The sequence below is a fragment of the Elephas maximus genome, chromosome 10, assembly GCF_024166365.1.
Source record: "Elephas maximus indicus isolate mEleMax1 chromosome 10, mEleMax1 primary haplotype, whole genome shotgun sequence".
Taxonomy (NCBI): Eukaryota; Metazoa; Chordata; class Mammalia; order Proboscidea; family Elephantidae; genus Elephas; species Elephas maximus.
In genome coordinates this window covers 104,706,713-104,727,649 of record NC_064828.1, presented here as the reverse complement: position 1 = coordinate 104,727,649, position 20,937 = coordinate 104,706,713, and the positions used below count along the sequence as shown (strand labels likewise).

Here is a 20,937-nt window from a genome sequence, read left to right as displayed (position 1 = left end):
TGCTGAAAGGCTGGGGGGTTCAAACTGCCAACCTTTCGGCCATGTCTTAACCACTGCGCAACCAGGGCTCTTGCACCTAACACCACCACGAAATTCTGCTGCTATTTCTGTCTCACCGACTCTTTAAGTTGGTTACTTCGGTTGCCGCCTTGCCCTAAAAGCTTTTCTCACTTCCTCTACAGGGCATAATTGCTGCCATTTGTGCGATTCTCTAACGCTCTGTGTGACCACTTTATTTCAAATTCTACCTGGGATTACAGTGTCCTGTGTAGACACACAAATCGTGTTTCTCCTGCTGTATTGAAAACTGCTTAGGGGCAGGAATTGTACTCTACTACATTAACTTTTGTATCCTTTCGGCGCCTAGGACCTGCTTGTATGAAATTGATGTCTATTCTTTGCAAAACTCCTAATCAGGAATTGGGATTGTGGCTTTTTGTAATATTTTTTAGTTATTTATTATATTTTAAGGACTGCCTGTATCTAGGAAACCCTGGTGGCCTAGTGGTTAAGTGCTACGGCTACAACCAAAGGATCCGCAGTTTGAATCCGCCAGGCGCTCCTTGGAAACTCTATGGGGCAGTTCTACTCTGTCTTCTCGGGTCGCTGAGTCGGAATCCACTCGACGGCACTGGGGTTTTTTTGGGGTGGGGTTTGACCTGTATTTAAGCACAAACTCCACTTAAATTTCTTAGAGCTCACCACAGACAGTCACACCTTTTTAATGGCACCCCGTCTTCCAGCTGGTCACACACCTGTGGATCGCTGCCTGCCACCCTCAGGTAAATCTGCAAACACGTGGGTAAGGAGCTCTTCCCTCAGGCTCCTCCTTCCTCCACGGTTATTGGTGGACCAATCGTTCCAATTATCCCTCCCCGCCTCTGTCAGCAGTAGCCAATCACAGACTCCGAGCGCCTCCTGACTACTAGATACTGTTTACTAACAGATAGAAGCTGGGGAATAAGGGGTGTGACCGTTCTGGGGAGGTCAGGGAAGGGAAGATCCTGACTGCGCGTGCGTACCAGCGGAAATGGGCGGGGCATAACCTCTGCTCTCACCAATCGGAATGGTCGTGCTCCTCCCTCTCCTGCCTCCCCGCCAAGCAACAACAATTCGAGGAGGAGGGCGGGGCGGCCCGTGAAACGTCATAGCGTATTGCCCAATGGCAGCCGGCGTTGGCAGATGCGCGCGCCCTCGGCCCAATGAGCGATAGCGGCCCGATTGGCCGCCTGCTTGCTGGCTGTGGGCGGAGCGGCCTGAGGGAGGAGGCGGTGGAGCAAGGGGCGGTTTGGTTGCGCGGTACTAGCGGGCCCGCCGGAGGGGGGAGGAGGCGGAGGAGCGAGCCGTGCGGCCAGAGCGGGAAAGCGAGTCGTCTCTGCGTCCGAGTTCGGGAGCTGCCGCACCCCGGCTCCCGGGGCTACAGCGGGCGCTGTGAGGGGCCGGACGTCGGCTGGCTCCCGGGTTTCCCTCCCTGCGACCCCGCGGAATCGGAAAAGGGAGAAGATGGAGGAGGAGGGAGGCAGCGGCGGCGGCGCGGCGGGGACCAGCGGGGACGGCGGCGGCGAGGAGCAGCTCCTCACCGTCAAGCACGAGCTGCGGACCGGTGAGCGGCCCCGCCTTCTGCCGGCCTGCCCGGCGCGGGGCGCGTCCTGAGGGCCCGGGGCCGCGCTGCAGCCGAGGGCGCGCGGCCCGGGGCTTCCGGGGGCGGGGGTCGGGGCGCGGGGCCGCGGCCGGAGAAGGGGGCGCGGAGGGGCGGGCCCGGGGCGGGGCCTGGCGGGAGGGTGGGAGCCGGGGGGTCCGGGGAGCTGAGGGCGCTCAGCCGGCCGAGCGGAAAGTTTTCGGTAGCCGGGGATGGAGCGGCGGGCGCGGGGCGAAGGGGTCCTCCAGGCAGCCGACCGCTGCCCTCTGGGGATGGTTCGCCCCCCTTCCCGCACAGGTGACACATCTGTCCCTGCATCCTGTCTCGGGTAAAAGGTGCGCTTTCCTCAACGTGGGGTGAACGACGCTCTGTTTTGGAACTTGACTCACTTCTCCACCCCTCTGCCTCCCTCGAGGTGGTCCCGGTGGGGTTTGGGGAAACCGCCTAAGGTGCTGTGCCTTGTACGAAACCCACGGGTGGTTGTCCCCAGGGCTTTCAGGAGCCCAGTCTTTAATGAGATGTGGAGAGATTCAGGGCTTTTATTTGCAATTACCATGAAATACTACCCTTGGCCTTGAATTTTCAAAGGTCCCTAGAGATGAAGGCTCTGTCGGCGTAAAGCTGTAGCTCAAGCGTCTAGCAGGCGCTTATGCCCTGACGCTTGAGATCACTAGAGTTGTTCTAAGCTTTAGACTTGCTCTTTTTTCGGATCCAACCCCGACTTGTTCATTTTGATAAATGCTGACTTGGACTAAATCAATACAGTTTGGATTTATACGTGGGGAGCCCAGTTTTGTGTTAGAGATACTTTTCATTTCCGAACAGAAAATGCGTTTTAAGGAGTTGTCCATTAGTAGTGTAATACGTTCTTGTGAGCGTTTATTAAGGGTTTCACACAGCTTCTTTGGCATATTGGGGTATTCTTTTATTATGTAGACACAAAGCATATACAGCACGTTTCAGGTGTACGCCTAGTACACCTTGTTTCTGTTTTGAAAAGACTGCAAAGCTAGCTCTGTCGCGTGTTCTTTTAGGTTTTGTTATTTCTGATGGGACTGCCGATTCGCATTCCATTGGGTGCCAGTGAGGTGGTTTAAGAGGGATATCAAATTCATGCCTACTTAATTTTTTTTTTAATATCATTGTTTTTGATTGTTTTGGATCGGTTATCTCTCGAGCCAGTTACTCCATAATCTTTTTGAGTTTCTAACTTAACCTGTGTGGGTTTAATTGGTTTGATTTTTTTCTCAATGTAATAAGCAATTGATGCTTTCAAAGGGCAATTAAATCATTTACTCAATAAATGTTTGTTGAGTATTAATACGTGATTCATGTCAGTTTCTGTGCCAGGTGCTTTCTGCTGTGGAAATTTCGAATTTGGCTTTCTTATCTTACATAATAATGCACTGATTTGCGTATGGAGAATAGTGTCGTCCAGCAAAAGCTACTTCTCAGCCATCATAGTGCAAAAAGCAGCTTTTTACTAAATGACCAAGAAGCAACCTACTTATTAGTAGTCAACCAGCTGCTCAGCTTCTGGGTTTTGCAAACAATGCTAGTTTTGTAGAAAACAAAGGGTACTGCTTTATAGGTCGTCCCGGGGTTATGAAACTCTGCACCCGTAGTTATGATCCAGCCCTTGTAAAGCCTATTATATTAAAAATGCAAGGTACATACAGTGGTTGATAATAACAAACAGGCACTGTTTTGTAATGTGAATCAAAATATTATTACTGTATTATCAAGTTAAAGATGTCTTAGCGTATCTGTGTTTCTTTAATGTTTTTTATGCATAGAAGGGTACGCTATGTATTATACACTAAGACAAATATTTGACTGACTGTTAAATATGAACCATACCTCACTGTTCTGACTTATGTACAAATTCAACTTAAAGACAGATTTAAGAAGGGAACTTGTTTGTAATCTGGGGTGATGTTTGTAATCATCAGCTTCAAGTTTGCATGTAAGAATTTTTTCTGATGGATGATGAGATTATACTGAATTCATTAGTACTGTTAACTGTCAAAGGAAGTGAAAGATTGCTGAACGCTCGGACAACTGACCAGATATCATGGTCAAAAACACTGTTAAAATGTAACTTGAAAGATTTTCTCATCTTCATCCAACTGCGCTCCTCTCAGCACATGATGCTATAATAGGCACCAAAGTAATTTGACCTGACGTGGTCCCGTCTCAAAATGTAGACAGGCGTACAGCAATATCCAGCAATATCAGGCCATCAGTCGGTGGTTGCCCATTTGTGCATAAGACTGTACTGTATGCTGTAGGATGAATGAGAAGCAGTAAAAGTCACATGTAAGGACATGGGAATTTCCCCCATTGTGTAGACAGAATAGCATGGCATACCTGGACATGTAGTTGAAAAGCTTAGCTTTAAATCCCAGCTCTGGCACTTAACTAGCTATGAAGACTGGGCAAGCCCTTTCATCCTCTGAATCTCACTTCTCTCAGCTACAAAATGTGAGAATTAAGTGAGACGCTGTTGGCAAAGTGCTAAGCAGGTTGCTTGGTACATAGTAGATACCCAGTAACTGTTGGTTGAATGTAAATCTAAAAATCACAAGCATGTGCAGATTAATCCAGAGTCCCTGGGTGGTTGAAATGGTTAACGTGCTTGGCTGCTGCTCACCCAAAGGTTGGGGGTTTGAGTCCACCCAGAGGCTCCTCTAACTCTATGGGGCAGTTCTAGTCCGTCCTGTAGGGTCACTGTGAGTCGGAATCGACTCGACGGCACTGGGTTTTTGGGTTTAGAGGCTCCTCGGAAGAAAGGCCTGGCAGTCCACTTCCAAAAAATCAGTCATTGAAAATGCTGTGGAGCACGGTTCTACTTGATACATATGGGGGTCACCATGAGTTGGAATCAACTCGATGGCAACTGGTGTTTTAACTTGGGAAATAATTCATTTGGTGCTTAGCTTATGCCACATTGTCTGGCTATGACTTTTTCGGTGTATGTCTTGCCTTCTCAAGTAGAGTGTAAGTGTCCTGTAATCCCTGCTGCTGCCTAGCAGCCTGTGTGTATCTTTTCAGTAATATTTAACACATGATATTATAGTAGTTGATTTACCTGTATGTGGTAGACTGTAAGGTCTTTCAGGACAGACTCCATGGCCTTTGTGGTAGGTACTCAAATATTTGTTGAATTAATTCATTGAACGGATGAGAATCCAAGGCAAAATCTAACAGTTTATTGTATTTTCAATGCCTTGTATACATTAGGTGGTTAATAAAGTGACTGTAAAAGCTGAATGCTGAAGAGTAAAGAATTGATTACATCAGTTAAACACATTTCTTGAGCACTTTCTGTTTTCTAGGCTAGATGGTATTGATGATACCAGAAATGACCCAGAAAACGTCCTCCCTTCTGGTCATAGGGAAAGAGGTCATATAAACTAGTAATTAGGTTAAAACAAAAAAAAAACCAAACCTATTGCTGTAGAGTTGGTTCTAACTCATAGTGACCCTATAGGACAGAGTGGAACTGCCCCATAGGGTTTCTAAGGCTGTAAATCTTTATGGAAGCAGACTGCTACATCTTTCTCCCGTGGAGTGGCTGCTGGGTTCGAACCACTGACCTTTCACTTAGCAGCCAAGTGCTTAACCTCTGTGCCACCAAGACTACTTAGTAGTTAGGATACGTTGTCATAAGTATACTAGAGGTGTATACAAAGTACAGGGGGTAGCAAAGAACAGGTTAGGACTTTTAGGTTTCAAATAATCAAATCCAACTCTGTTGAGCAAAAAAAAAAAAAAAAAAAGGAGGGGGTTATTTATTGGAAGAAATTGGGTTATCTTATCCATTCATTTATTCAATAAGTATTTCATTATCTCTTAAGTACTAGGTACTGTTCTAGATGCTGAGGTTGCAAAACAGATGTGGTCTGCCCCTGGAAAGACAGAGTTGCAGAAGGGATCACTAGAACCAGAGCTTAAGTTGTCTGCACTCTCCATCTTGAATCTCTGCTTGTTTCTTTATGATGGCTTCATTCTTCACTGCTGTCCAGCTGTTGCCACGTGGGAAATATCATGGCTGCTGAAAGACACCCAAGTCTTATAGCTTACAGTGTCAGCTACTTGAGAGACGCTGCCTTTTTTTCAGCTTCAGTTGTAAACATCTCAGGGAAGGACTTTATTGACCTGGGTGTGTTTGGGTGCCCATTTCTAGATCCTTCAACTAAGGCCAGGGGATGGGATCAGCTTACACTAACGTGACAGCTACATTAAGTAAACGTACGGATGGGGGTGAAACTCTCGGAAGAGGAGGGGTTGCTGGGAAGACATATTCTTAGATATTTACCATTAGGAGAGAGCCTAACACTGAAGAGAGGGTCGCAGAAGGCGTATTGATTATCTATTGCTGTGTGACAAATTACCCCCAAATTTAGTGGCTTCTAATAACATTATTTCTGTGGGTCAGGAATTTGGGCGCAGTTTAGCTTGATGGCTCTGATTCACAGTCTCTCATGAAGTTGCAGTCAAGATATGGGCCAGGACTGCAGTCACCTGAAGACTTCTCTGGGGCTGGAGGTTCTCTTTCAAGATGGCTCACTCACATGCTGTTGGCAGGTACTTCAGTTCCTTGCCATGCGGAACTCAGGATCCTCATGACGTGGCAGCTGGCTTCCCCAAGAATAAGTAGTCCAAGGGGGAGAGAGAGAGAAAGAGCAAGGTGACTTTTTAAAAGAGAGTTTTATTGAGATAATTTACATACCATAAAATCCATGTGTTTTAAGTGTACAATTTAGTGAATTTTTGTATATTTACAGAGCTATATAACCATCGTCACAGTCTAGTTTTAGAACATTTCTGTCATCCTAAAAAGAAGCCTCATGCCAATTTAGTTACTCCCCATTCCCACCCCCAGCCTTAGGCAACCACTGATTGACTTTTTGTTTCTATATAGATTGGCCTATTCTGGACATTTCATATAATGGAATTATACAATATATAGTCTTTTGTGACTGGCTTCTTTCACTGAACATGTTTTTGAGACTCATGCGTGTTGTAGCATGTGTCTCATTGTATGGATATACCACATTTTGTTTATCCGTAAACCAGTTGGTGGACATTTGAGTAGTTACCACCTCTTGGTTATTGTGAATAATGCTGCAAAACGTTTCAGTTCTCCACATCCTTGCCGATACTTGTTATTATCCCATTTCGCTTATAAGCCATGCTAGTGGGTGTAATGCTCCTTTGAGGCACGGATGGTGAGACTGAGTCTTACAAACTTTGGATGCGTTGTCAGGAGGGATCAGTCCTTGGAGACAGACATCATGCTCGGTAAAGTACAGGGTCAGTGGAAAAGAGGAAGACCCTCAACGATATGGATTGACATAGTAGCTGCAACAACAGGCTCAAGTAGGACCGGGCAGTGTTTCATTCTGTGGTACGTAAGGTCCCTGTGGGTCGGAACCAACTTGATGGCACCTAACAACAACAAGCGGGAGTGAAGTGATACTGTGATTTTGATTTGCATTTCTGTGATGATTAATGATGTTAAACGTCGTTTCGTGAACTGATTGGCCATTTTTATACCTTGTTTGGAGAAGTAGCTATTCAGATTATTTGCCCGTTTTAAAAATTGGTTAATTTGTCTTTTTATTATTGAGATATTAGTTATTCACATATTCTATTTTTTTTTTAAGTCCCTTATAAGATATATGGCTTGGAAATATTTCCTCCCATAAGTTGGGTTGTCTTTTTATTTTCTTTATGTGTCCTTTGACGTACCAAAAATTTTGATGAGGTTCAATTTATCTGTTTTTTTTCTTTTGTGCTTTTGGTATTGATTCTAAGAAACTACTACCTAATAAAAGGTCAAAAGATGTACACCTGTTTTTTTCTGAGAATTTTATGATTTTCGCTCTTATATTTATATCTTTGTTCCATTTTGAGTCAATTTTTATATATGATGTGATTCAAGTGTATTCTTTACCATGTGGATATTCAGTTGTCCCGGCACCATTTGTTGAAAAGACTATTTTTTCCTCATTTTATGGTCTTGATGCTCTTGTTGAAAATTAGTTAACCGTAAGTGTATGGGTTTATTTCTGGATTGTCAATACTATTCTACTGATCTGTGTGTCTATTCTTATGCCAGTAACCCATTGTCTTTATTACTGTAACTTTTTATTCAGTTTTGAAATCAGGACGTGTAAGACCTCTTTGTTCTTTTTCAAAATTGTTTTGGCTAATCTGGGTCCTTTGACTTCCATAGAAATTTAGGTCAACTTTTCAATTTTTGCAAAGAAGCCAGGTGGGATTCTGATAGGAATTGCGTTGAATCTGTAGATCAACTTGGGGAGTATTGCCGTCTTAGGAGTACTAAGTCTTCCAATCCATGAACGTGGATGGGATGTCTCCCCACTTATTTAGATTTTCTTTCAACAATGTTTTGTTTTCAGAGTATACATTTTGCATTTCTTTTATTAAATTTATTTCTAAGTATTTTATTATTTTTGATGCTATCGTAAAAGGAATTGTTTTCCTGATTTCATTTTCAGATTGTTATAAAACCGCTGCCGTCGAGTCAATTCTGACTCATAGCGACCCTACAGGACAGAGTAGAACTGCCCCATAGAGTTTCCAAGGAGCGCCTGGCAGATGTATAGAAATACAATTAGTTTTTTTATGTTGGTCTTGTATTCTCCTATTTTGCTGAACTAGTTTATTAGTTCTAATAGTTTTCTAGTGGATGCCTTGTTGTTTTTAGGTGCCATTGAGTTGATTCCAGTGCTCCATAGGGTTTTCAAGGCTGTGACCTTTCAGAAGCTTTAGGATTTTCTGTTTATAGAATCATGTAATCGGTGAGTAGAGATGGTTTTACTTCCTCCTTTCCAACCTGGGGAAACCCTGGTAGCACAACGGTTAAGAGCTACAGCTGCTAACCAAAGGGTCAGCAGTTCATATTCACCTTGGTAACCCTATGGGGCTGTTCTACTCTGTCCTGTAGGGTCGCTATGAGTCGGAATTGACTCGATGGCAACGGGTTTGGTTTTGGATTTTTTTTTCCAATCTGGATGCCTTTTATTTCATTTTCTGGCTTAATTGCCCAGGTTAGAACTTCCAGTACAATGTTGAATGAAAGCAGTGAAAGTGGGCGTCCTTGTATTGTTCTTGATCTCAGGGAATAGCATTCAGTCTTTTACCATTAAGTATGAGACTAGTTGTGGATTTTTTTAGGTGCTTTTTATCAGGTTAGGAAGTTCCCTTTTTTTCCTAGTTTGTTGGATCTTTTTTTTTTTTTAAATCACAAAAGGGTGTTAGGTTTTGTGTAACACTTTTTCTGCTTCTATTGAGATATCATGTGGGTTTTGTACTTTGTTCTATTGATATGGTGTATTAAGTGATTTTAGGATAGTAACCCAATCTTTCATTCCTGGGATAAATATCACTTGTTCATGTGTGTAATCTTTTTTATGTGTTGCTGATTTCAGTTAGCTAGTTTTTTGTTGAGGATTTTGGATTTCTATTCATAAGTGATATTAAAAGATATTAGCCTGTAATTTTTTTTTTTTTCGGTAATGTCTCTTTCTGGCTTCCCCAAAATATTCTTCATTAGTTTCTGTCACCGACTAAAGATTGTACCTGTGTGGTTACTGGTATCTATGCTTAGGGGCCAAAATGCTGGACCTTTAAGTAAAGATTTAAGAAATGTCAGGAGGTAGGCTGTAGTTTTAGTTCTGCTCCTAACTTGGTGTGTGATCAGCCATTTTACCTTCCTGAGCCTGAGTTTTCTCATCCATAAAGCAAAGGGGTTGGGTTACTTGGGAGAGTGATTTCCAAAGTACTTAACAGTAATAAGCTGGTATTCTATGTCATTTCTATGGAAATTCTAGCATAGACAAAAGTTGGGGGTGATCATTTACTTTAAAAGATTGGTCTGGCTCTTTTCCTCGCTGGTTGCCTGAGCATCTGCCGCCATCATGAATCCATAGGAACTATCCGGACCAGGAAGTTCATGACCAACCGACTACTCCAGAGGAAACAAATGGTCATTGATGTCCTTCACCCTGGGAAGGCAACAGCACCTAAGACAGAAATTCGAGAAAAACTAGCCAAAATGTACAAGACCACACCAGATGTCATCTTTGTGTTTGGATTCAGAACCCATTTTGGCGGTGGAAAGACTGCTGGCTTTGGCATGATTTACGATTCCTCGGATTATGCAAAGAAAAATGAGCCTAAACACAGACTTGGAAAACATGGCCTGTGTGAGAAGAAAAAGACCTCAAGGAAACAGCGCAAGGAGCACAAGAACAGAACGAAGAAAGTCAGGGGGACTGCAAAGGCCAGCATTGGTGCAGGCAAAAAGTGAGCTGGACATTGGATAACAGAAGGAATAAAGGTCCTGCAGTGACTTGATCAGCGGTGATTGTGTGGATTTTTCACCAGAGGATTAAAAAACTGTTAAAAAAAAAAAAAAGATTGGTCTGTTTTACTAAATGGTTCATGATTGAATCCCACTGAAAAACAACAGTTCCTTGATGCTTTTATGAATATAGTTCTACTTATAATGATTTAATTTATCATTAGCTTTTTAAGGAACATAACCGTTACTTACAGTAAGATAGTTTGAAGGATTCAGTGACAGTCTTAGTTGTGAGTACAATGCGGGTCTTCCTTTTAGACTTACACATACATAAATATGTGCATGTGAGCTTTTATAGTCCTTGTCCCTTGTTTCACGTTTTCCTCATTCTGCAAAGAATAGGCAATAGTTTTGCTCTATCTTCGGTTTTATAGGGTACATTGGGAAGGGGAAAAATATGAATAGGTTATTGAAAATACCCTTAGCTTAATTTCCTGGTGCCTAGACCTTAAAAGAAAATCTAACTTTCTACTGCATATTTTAGGGATTAAGAAAATGATCTGTTAGAGCAGAGAAGGTGGCATGGCAGTCCTTAAGCCAAGAGGGTGTCACATATACTTTGTATTTACAGTCTGTATGTGGAAACTCCTTCTCGGGTGGTGTATTAGTTTCCTGGGGCTGCCATAACATAATACCATGAAGTCAGTGGCTTCAAAGAACAGAACTTTATTTTCTTACAATTCTGAAGGTTAACCGTCAAACCCAGTGCTGTCAAGTCGATGCTGTGGGACAGAGTAGAGCTGCCCCATAGGGTTTCCAAGTCTGTAGTCTTTATGGAAGCAGAGTGCTACATCTTTCTTCTGCAGAATGGCGGCTGGTGGGATAGAACTGCCAACCTTTTGATCAGCGGCTAAGTGCTTAACCAGTGTGCCGCCGGTGCTCCTGAATGCTAGGAGTTCAAATTCAGGCTGTTGGCAGGGCATTGCTTTAGGGGAAGAACCTTTCTTGTCTCCCAGCTTCACGGTAGCCTCAGGCATTCCTTGGTGGTCCTTGGTTTAGAGATGGATTCTCACATGGTGTCTTCCCCTGTAACTCTGTTTCCACGTCTGTACTCCCTTTGTGACACCACTCAAAAATAATTATTATTAGGACCTATCCTATTCCTGTATGACCTCGTTTAACCTGATAACAAAAGAAAAACTCTATTTCCAAATAAGGTCACATTCACAGGTACAGGAGTTAGGATTTCAACATATCTTGTGGTGGAATACAGTTCAGTCTACATCAGGTGGCAAGGCTGATGTGTCAGACTCAACATTAACCCCGACTCCAAAGCAACGAAGCATCTTGAAACCTCGACTTCCTAGAGACGTAAGAGGTTTGGTGGGCAGGATTGAATTTTTCCCCATGAACAAAAAGCTAAAGCTTGGGTGAAAACTCCTCTAGGGAAAATCTATCATAGTAACATTCTGTGTTGGCTGAGGCTTCACAATTAAATACACTGTTGAAAAATTGTCAATCCCAAAACGCAGTGGGAGGGAGGGGTTGTCACAGTTATCTCAACTGATCTCCTTTAAGCTCCCATAATGATTTCGAGATCCCTTTCTGCACCTCAGAGGTATAATCACTCCTACATCCATCTTGTTTGGCAGGGAAGATGAATTAGAGTCTAAAACAGAACCTTGCCCTCATTTTCTTTGTTTCTAGCAATGCCCCTCTGAGTTCAGGTATAATTAATTATTTCTCCAAAAGTCAGATATTTTCTCTGGCTTTATACATTCCCAAAGTTGTAAGTAAGCTGGCTCTTTTTTTTTTTTTTTTTAAATATCCCGTAGGTGCAGGGAGAACAGAGAGGTCAAGTTCCCAATGTTTAGCACAGTACTGGGTATTGCAGTTATTTTATTTCACACTCAAGTTTTTGTGTAGGTGTGCTTCTTTTTGTATAATCAGTGTGTTCCTGATAAAAAAAATTGTGTAAATAATATGGTTGTATGTCAGATTATTTAGATTATAGAAAGTGAACTTGGTATTTAAAAGAGCTCTATGGTTAATTCTTTTATAAAGAAAAAAACTTTGGTTATGTTCTCCATTTGTGGCATTTACTGATATTATGTAGATTTGATCTTACACGCTATGTTCTGACATCATGCGTACAGTCTAGCTAGCTGCAAACAGATAAATGATGAAGTTTTGTGTGGTAGGCTGAATAATGCCCTCCCCCAGATGTCCATGACCTAATCCCTGGAACCTGTGAGTATGGTATCTCACATGGCAAAAAGGACCATGCAGATGTGGTAAGTTAAGGATCTTGTGATGAGGAAGGGATCCTGGATCATCCAGGTGGGCCCAGTGTAATCACAAGGCTCCTTTGTAAGAACAGGCAGGAGGGTCGAGTCAGAAGGTGGTGTGTGGAAGAAGAGGGAAGGAAGGAGATGCAATGCCACTGCTGGAAGGGTGCCAGGAGTCAGCGACTGCAGGCAAGCCTCTAGAAGGTGGAAAGGCAAGGAACGGAGCCTCCCTTAGATCGTCCAAAAGGAATGAAGCTCTACCTTGATTTTAGCGCTGTAGGAACAAATTGCAGACTTCTGAGCTCCAGAACTGTCGGAGAATGAATTTTTGGTGTTTTAAACCACTAAGTATGTGGCAAATTTTTATAGCAGTGATAGGAGTCTAGTATATTTCTTGCTTAAGATTGAATGAGCCAAGAGATAATTGTGCCCCAGGTATAGGTACAGGCTTCCCCTGCAATCCAAAAGCAGAGTGTTCCCTTGAAACCTTCTGTAAGCCAAGATGGTATAAAGCAAAGAAGCAATTACCATTAATTTATACGGGAAAATTTTTTGACCATTCCCAAAACCAAAAACAAACGAACAAAAAAACCACTGCCACTGAATCAGCTCCGACTCATAGTGACGCTGTAGGACAGACAGAACTGCCCCGTAGGGTTTCCAAGGCTGTAAATCTTTATGGAAGCAGACTGCCACATCTTTGTCCTGTGGAGCAGCTGGTGAGTTTGAACTGCCGGCTTTTTGCTTAGCAGCCAAGCACTTTTAACCACTGAGCCACCAGGGCTCCTAGAGTATTCTCAGCCCCCCCAAAATAACCTACTAAATCATACCAAATAACACATTAAACCTAAAGTAACACTAACAAAGCTGTGGCTGCTTGATGCTGAAATGCTGAGTGTAGGTCTCAGGGGAGGAGCTCGGTGGTGCCACTCTCGCTGCTCGAGGAGTGTGCTGCCTCTTTAATGGCTCATTGCAAAATTAACCCTGAGCACTGTTTCCACTTTTCGTCTTTTTTCGTAAAAGCGAAAATCCTCTTCGGGTTTCTTTCGGTTAGCAAAAGCAGGTACTAATGTAGGTCTTTGATAAAACCGAAGTGGTGTAAAGTGAACTTTTGAAAAGCGGGGGAATATCTGTAACTGAGTATAATAACAGAATGTGGCACAGTTATTTAAACAACTATTTAAATAGAAAATGGTAACAAGTGTCATCCTCTGTGTAAGTAGAACGGTGTTCTCTCTAAGGCATCCCCAAGGAGACATTCCTTTCTGATCTTAGTATCAAGCCTAGCTGAGCTGCTTTTGACCAGCTGCTGTGTTTTTCATAGGAATGTTCTGAAGTGGATCCCTGAGTAGACCTCTTTTGTCAAGTTGGTGGCTAGAAAGCTTCAAATCTCAAGCCTACACCATATAAAGGCATAGTTTAACATGCATCTTGAGCCTCTTCCTGCTACCATTTTATGTCCTTATTCTTTTGTCTTTTTAGTTATCCTTGTAAATTGCCTTAAATCTTTTCTGGACCAAGGCAGGGATTGGGTAAATATGTAACTAAAGAGATACATTTTTGCAGAGATGTGTGTGTGTGTGTGTGTATACACACACACACATGCATACGTGCCTATGGGGCCCTGGTGGTGCAGTGGTTAAGAGCTCAGCTGCTAACCAAAAGGTCAGCAGTTTGAATCCACCAGCTGCTCCTTGGAAACCCTATGGGACAGTTCTACTCTGTCCTGTAGGGTTGCTATGAGTCAATGAGATGGAGTGACACAGTGGCTGCAACAGTGGGCTCAAACATAGCAATAATTGTGAGGATGGCACAGGACTGTGCAGTGTTTTGTTCTGTTGTGCTATGAGGTGGAACTGACTCAACAGCGCGTAACAAACATACATATATATTTTGTAAATAATATGAAAAACATGGGAAGATATTTGACTTATTAGCCAATGTTTTTGCTTCTTAAAATTTGTCATATGGTGTTCATGCTATTTTTATATTTCTTGAAAAAAATTGAGGTCTTTGATTAATTAGTATCATTTTTTATTTTTTAAAAAGATATAACCAGATATCAATAAAACGGAGGCATACTTAAAACAATTCAAACGGCAGAAAGGTGAAGATTGTACACAGATCTGTTTTTGTACCAGGAAGCTTTCCTACATAGGTGGACTATCTCACGGAATAACCGTGGATCCACAGTCAACACCCATGGAAGCAGCAGTCAGGAAATCAAATGACATATTGCATTGGGCAAGTCCGCTGCAAAAGACTTCTCTAAAGTGCTAAAAAGCAAAGATGTCACTTTGAGGACTAGTGCCTGACCCAAGCCATGCTATTTTCAGTCACCTCGTATGCATGTGAAAGCTGGGCAATGAATAAGGAATACTGAAGAAGAATTGATGTCTTAGAATTATGGTGTTGGTAAAAAATACTGAATATGTCACAGGGCTGTGAGGAAAATGAACAAATCTGTCTTAGAAGAAGTATAGCCAGAATGCTCCTTAGAAGCCAGAATGGTGAGACTTCGTATCACATACATTAGACATGTTATCAGGAGAAATCAGTCCCTGGAAGAGGACATCATGCTTGGTAAAGTAGAGGGTCATTGAAAAAGAGGAAGACCCGCAATGAAATAAATTGACACAGTGGCTGCAACAGTGGGCTCAAACATAGCAGCGATTGTGAGGGTGGCGAAGGACCAGGCAGTGTTTCATTCTGTCGTACATAGGGTTGCTGTGAGTTAGAACACACTTGATGGCACCTAACAAGAACAGTAAAATTCACTCAACTGAAGCACTCTGTCCACTAACCACATCAGTAATCGGGAGTGGAATTATAAGTTTTTCCTGAGGGGAAAAAAAAGTAAAGCATGTAATAAGGATAACGTTGTACTTAAATCTAAATATAATGCTGCATTCAGAGGTCATGAACAGAGTCCTAGCAGCATATTTGAGCTCATCCATTCCTACGATCTTGCCACTGTTTTTTTTTTTTTTTTTAAGACCAGTGTCATATATTTGTGAGGAAACATTATAATTAGGGTTAGAATAGAGCAAATCATATGGAGCTACACACAAATCAAACTCTTTAACTTTGACCTAATTTTACCATGTACAAGTTGGGCAAAACAGTCATAGTTTTATTCATCAAGGACTTACTGAATTCCTATTATATGCCTGGCAGTGTACTAGATGCTAGGTTTTAAAAAGCAGGGAACAAATTAGGCATGTCTTCTGCCATTGTTGAACTATACCTAAGAGAAAGCCCTAAGTAAATAATCACGCAAGTAACTTTGTGATTACAATTGTGATAAGCTCTGTGAAGAAATACAGGGGTCAAGATTCTAACAGGGTGACCTTACATTGTGTGAGGGGTGACAGAAGCCTTCTGTAAAGCCGTAATGTTTAAGCTGAGACCCTGGCCATCATGAGGTGAGGAGTGGGAAGAGAAAGCATTTCTGTCAAAGGAGGTAACAGATGGCTCTAAAGTGGGAAGTGGCTTGGCACACTGGATTACTGGAAGGAAGGCCTCTGTGGCTCCTGCATCAGATCCAAGCAGGAGAGTAACAGGAAATGGGCCGAAAAGATAGCCAGGGCCATTTCATGCAGGGTTTTGTAGGCTGTGATAAGAAGTTCTGGCATTATCCTGAGTGCAGCATGAAGCCATTAAAGGATTTTAAATTGGAGAGTGCTGAGATTAGTTTTGCATCATAAAAACTTACTGTATTGTCACTGCTGTGAGGAGAATGGAAGAAAAGATTGTATGAAGGGAGACCAGTTAGGAGGCTGTTGCAGAAGCTCAGATAAAATATAAGGGTTTGGCTTAGCTAACAGTTGAGATTACGATTTGCCTGTATATTTGAGATGTAGTTAGGAGATGGAATCAGCAGAACATGATATGGTACTGATACCGGGTTTTCTGGCTGGAACAAGTGTGTGTGTGAAGGTGCTGTTTGTTGAGATGGTGCATTAATTTTCTATTGCTGTATAACAAATTACCACAAATTGAGTGTTTTATAACAGCACTCATGTATTAGCTCACAGTTCAGTAGAAGTTCATACGGCGTGGCTGGGTTCTCTATTCAGGTATCACAAGGCTGAGATCTAGGTGTCCGCCAGACTCAGTTCTCCCAGACTGAGTTCTCCACTGGAGGCTCTGGGGAAAAATCCACTTTCAAGTGCATTCTTGTTGTTGGCAGAGTTTGGTTCTTGTGGTTGTTGACCTGGGGTCCTAGGTTACTTGCTGGCTGTCGGCTGGGGGCTGATCTTGGCTCCCAGAGGCCACCTGCATTCCTTCTCATGCGGCTCTTCCATCTTCAAGCCAGCAATTGCATGTTTCATCCTTCCCATGCTTTGACTCTCTGACTCTTCCTTCTCTGACTTCTAGACCCAGATTTAAAAGAGATCATGTGATTAGGCTAAGCCTACCTGGATAATCTCCCTATTGTAAGGTCAACTCATTTGGGACCTTAATTATATCTGCAAAATCCCTTTTGCCATATAATATAGTCACAGGAATGATATCTGATCATAGTCCCTAATTCATGGGGAGGAGAGCGTACCAAGGTTAGGGTCAGTAGGGTCCTCTTAGAATTCTGCCTTAGGATTCACAGATGGTGAGCCAGGGCAGACACATGTAATGGTGGGCAGGAAAGATAGGATCTAATCCTCTACAGATAGAGGTAAGTTTTCATTGCTTTCGACATATCCGAATGGTACGTATGGTGATAGTAACCGTGCATAATGAAAGCTTACTATGTGCTACAAAGTAGGTGCTTTCATCAACTCATTGAACCCAGAAGATAGCCCTGTGAAGTGAATACTGTTGTTATTATCCCAATTTTAAAGGCGAAGAAACAGTCTTAGAGAGGTCAACACTTGCTCTGGGTTATCCAGGAAGTAGAATAACTGATTTTGAAACCTAAACAGTCTGGCCCCAGGGCCCACCTAAACCATCATGTTTTGTGTCATTAGTGGGATGTGGGTGTGGAGCTCAGGAAACAGATCTGGGCTTCGGGTAAAAATTCTAGTCATTGGCTTTTAGATGGCATTGAAAGCCAACGCAGATGAAATTCCTTAGGAGAGGTTGTAGAATGGAAAGAGAGGAAGCAAACTCAGAATTGAGCCCTGAAAAACTCTGAAATTCAGAGAATGGGTAGAAAATGAATTGCCAAGAAAGACTACAGAGGAAAAACAGCCAGAAAGGTAGAAGAAAAACTAGGAGAAAGCCTAGGAAAGTTGTGCCATGAAAGCCAAAGAGAAAGGTCCTTCAAGGGGTGCCTCTCAAATTCAGCAGACTGGCTGATGACCCTACCCAGAGCAGTTTTGGTGGAGATTTGAATGGACACGCCTGACTGGAATGGGTTGAGGAGTGAATGCAGAGGCTTGGCCCTGGAGGGGATTCAACAGACTTAGCCAAAGAGGAATGTGGGGTTCAGGGAGGTTTTATTTTTTGTTTCCTAGTTTTAAGATGAGTAATGCTAGAGCATGCTGAAATATCACTAGCCTGGATCCGAGATAAAGGGAGAGATTGGAACTACACTGAGGGGATGGCTGATGGTATCAAGGTCCCTGAGGAGGGAATGGGATGTGGGATGTAGAACTCGTGGTGGGGGCAGGGGGAGGTGGATCGGCCCCTGATGGAAAAGGCCCATTGCTTCTGTTATAATAGGAGGAAAGAGGGAGAGGATAACCATGCATTCGTAGATTTGGTGGCAGGAAGGTGGGAGTTTTGAACTTCTGGCTTTTTTTTTCCTTCTGTCTAAATATGAAGGAAAGTCAGTTCTTTATTCAAACAGAAAAATAGCCTCATTGTTTTAAAAAATTCTGTTTTTCTGGTCTTTTAAGGAATTCTTAGGTATAAAAAAATATAGAAAATTGACACAAAGTTACCCTGGTGGTGCAGTGATTAAGTGCTCAGCTGCTGACCTATAGTTCTAGGGTTTGAACCCACCAGCAGCTGTGCGGGAGAAAGATGTGACAGTCTGCTTCTATAAAGATTACAGCCTTGAAAACCCTCTGGGGGCAGTTCTACTCTGTCCTTCAGGGTCATTATGAATCGGAATCGACTAGAGGGCAGTGGGTTTGAGATGAAAGTTTATAGGATGTTTTAGAATAACTTACAGAAAGAGGTTTGAAACACTTCTGTGCTTTCCACAGAGGTCAGTTTCCTGAGCATGTTCTCTGGATCGTGCCAAAATTCTTAGTAAGCTTAATGTTCTGTTTCTGCTTTTCGAAGTGTTTTATATTTAGTGCAGTTCTTCTAAGTTAAATTTATTTGGTACACGTATTGGAAAAAAGGCTGTTTGTTACTGCTTTACCAGCATTTGTTTTCCTATTGACTCAGTTTTCATATTGGCTCCATCATGTAATCCCAAAATCAGTTGGATAAGTAAACACTGCTGTTTTATGCACCAAAAGTACCGTGAGTCTCCAAGGTAAGTGACCTCGGCAATAAGGGAAAAGTGGGCCGCATTGTTTTAAAGCACACAGATATTAAATATAACTTTGTTCTGCCTCCAGCAGAACGCTGTCCAGAGAAATGGTTTGAGGCCCAACCACAAATCTAAACAGCTTCAGAATAGCTTACCACCTGGCAGTTGAAAGGAACCTAATGTGCTAGCTATTTAGTTTATTTTTGAGCTTGTGTAGATTCCCCAGACTTGGGCTAATTGGACACTGGAGATTGGGGCTAAAGATTTTAGCTTTCAAAGTTGTGTATATCTTGTCAGCACTATATTGGACACCCCTGAATTAGAGCTCATCTGATAAAAGCTTTATAAATAACTTACTTCCCCCTGACAAAAGGATAAAAAAAAACTCAAATACAAAAATGTTTTTTTTTTCTCGCTGCATACGGTTGTCACCTTTTGACTGAAACAAAATTTGTCCAACAAGCTTATGTTTTGTAATGCCAAGTAAGAAAATAAAAGGTCTTATAAGAAAGTCACTTTACAACTTTAACTGTTAGGTTGGTCCCAGTAATGAAATGCTCAGTATTTTCTCATTGGTATGTTAAAAACAAATCTAAGTGTATTAAAGGCAATCAAGTCAGAGTGTGCTCTACACCTGTTTTTGAAATCTTCTGTGTTCTCACGGACTTAAGGTTTTTCTCCCCTTTCCCTGATCTTCAAGCTGTCCTTTCTACAAACATGTTTGAGTCTTATGATTAAAAAAAAAAAAGAAAAAAATCCTGTGTGACCTTTAGTTATTGCTATCATTCCCTTTTCCACCACTTTTTGAAAGGGCAGTTTATTCCAGTTGTTTCTACTTCTTTGTCTCCCATTCACTCTTCGATGTGCTGTGACGTCAGGTTTGCATCTGAATCACTCCACCGAAACCGTTCTCACGAATGTTACTAATGTCTTGCAGTTTTCCAAACCTGATGGAAATGTCCCTGTCTTGATCTTACTTAACGTCTTTAGAACAGTAGGTGCCGGAGCATTGATACTGTTGTCCCTTTGCCCAGTGACAGATTGTACCTTCCTGCTGGTTCTTCTCCATCACCATCTCCATCTTCCTTTTTCACTCACCGCTATCCCTCTGTTTGTGTGTTAAATATTGGTAATCCGTTGTCAGCCCTCTTCTCTTGTAACTGTTGATACTGTTCCTGGGAGATGAAATATTATCATGGCTTGTACTACCATCCAGATCTCTGCTTTCAGCTTAGATCTCTTTCTTGAGCTCCTTATCGGCTATTTCTAGCTGCCTACTGAACAGAAAGCATTTGGGTAACTCACAGGTACTCAGACTCTGTAGATGGACAATGCTTCTTCCTCCAGCCTTCCATGTTTTGTTTAGTGGCATTGTCGTTCTCCAGCCTGTCAGTAACCTAAACTAGAAACATCCTGACTTTTTCCTCTCCTTGTATTGCCCCTATCCACCTATCCGCTCTCCCAGTTGTGGCAATTACAATTCTGAAATACCTGTTCTATCTGTTTCTTGCTCACCACCACTGCCACTGCTGTAGTCATTGTTCAGTGTCTAACCTAATGATAATAAAATGATAATAGCTATTATTTATTGAGCTTTATGTGCCAGGTACTCCCCCCAAGTGTTTTGCATGTTTTGTTTAATTCTCACAGCACACCTACGTGATGGATATTGATTGTATCTGACTCCTCTGGTGCACAGCCTCACATCTATCTGCCTCACCTCTGGAGTCCAGCAATGGTGGTAGAAAACAGCTCTGTGTGGGCTTGAACTCTCTTCAGCTTGACAGCGTCTGGCTTCAAGCATATATGCTGTACAGTTTTCACTTTTGCCCTAGGACTTTGACTCCTACTCTGAAGCTTAGGTGGGAGCTAGCTCAGCAAGCACAAATGCACCTCCCAGAAGTATAGGGGTATTAATGTTCCCCTTGGGCCACCGTCAACTAATGGGGTGTGGGAGCTGAGAGATAAATGCTTCTTTGTATTGATCCTAGAGTGGAAAATTGAGAGGCACTCTGTACATCTCTCAAAAGTTCCACTGAGATGGGGTTGATAACACGTCCTTGTATTGGCTTTTCTTTCTTCCCATTTTTCTCTGCTCAGTTCCTCTTCACTCATTCTCACTGGCAGTACGTTCCAAATAAACCACTTGCACACAAGTCTTGTCTGAGGCTCTACTTTTGGGGGGAACCCAGGCTAAGACAGTACCTAAAATGGCTCTGGAAAACATACGCTTAGATGGGGTATT

At 42.6% G+C, this 20,937-nt stretch overlaps 2 protein-coding genes across 3 annotated transcripts in view; both read left to right on the top strand.

Annotated features, from left to right (window-relative positions):
• Positions 1 to 1,268: 1,268 nt before the first annotated feature.
• Positions 1,269 to 20,937, top strand: part of RPS6KA5 (ribosomal protein S6 kinase A5) — a 199,889-nt gene continuing 180,220 nt past the window's right edge. The window contains exon 1 of one of the 2 annotated variants that reach the window (XM_049898422.1): positions 1,269 to 1,603. In XM_049898422.1, the coding sequence (XP_049754379.1) occupies positions 1,504 to 1,603 (100 nt within the window). In that variant the 5' untranslated portion in view covers positions 1,269 to 1,503. Of the gene's footprint in view, positions 1,604 to 1,814; positions 1,975 to 20,937 lie in introns of those variants that run through there. The other variant, XM_049898426.1, reaches the window with a different exon arrangement.
• Positions 1,852 to 10,062, top strand: LOC126084377 (40S ribosomal protein S24-like). Its single transcript, XM_049898962.1, has 2 exons — positions 1,852 to 1,914; positions 9,543 to 10,062. Exons 1-2 carry the CDS (start codon positions 1,852 to 1,854, stop codon positions 9,981 to 9,983), a joined length of 504 nt encoding a protein of 167 aa, XP_049754919.1. The 3' UTR covers positions 9,984 to 10,062.

What these genes read in the sequence shown, in the direction of transcription:
- LOC126084377 (XM_049898962.1), top strand. Translation starts at nt 1,852, where the DNA reads ATGGAGCGGCGGGCGCGGGGCGAAGGGGTCCTCCAGGCAGCCGACCGC. An exon ending in ACCGCTGCCCTCTGGGGATG is followed by an intron (nt 1,915 to 9,542) that starts GTTCGCCCCCCT and finishes TTACTTTAAAAG; the next exon opens with ATTGGTCTGGCTCTTTTCCT.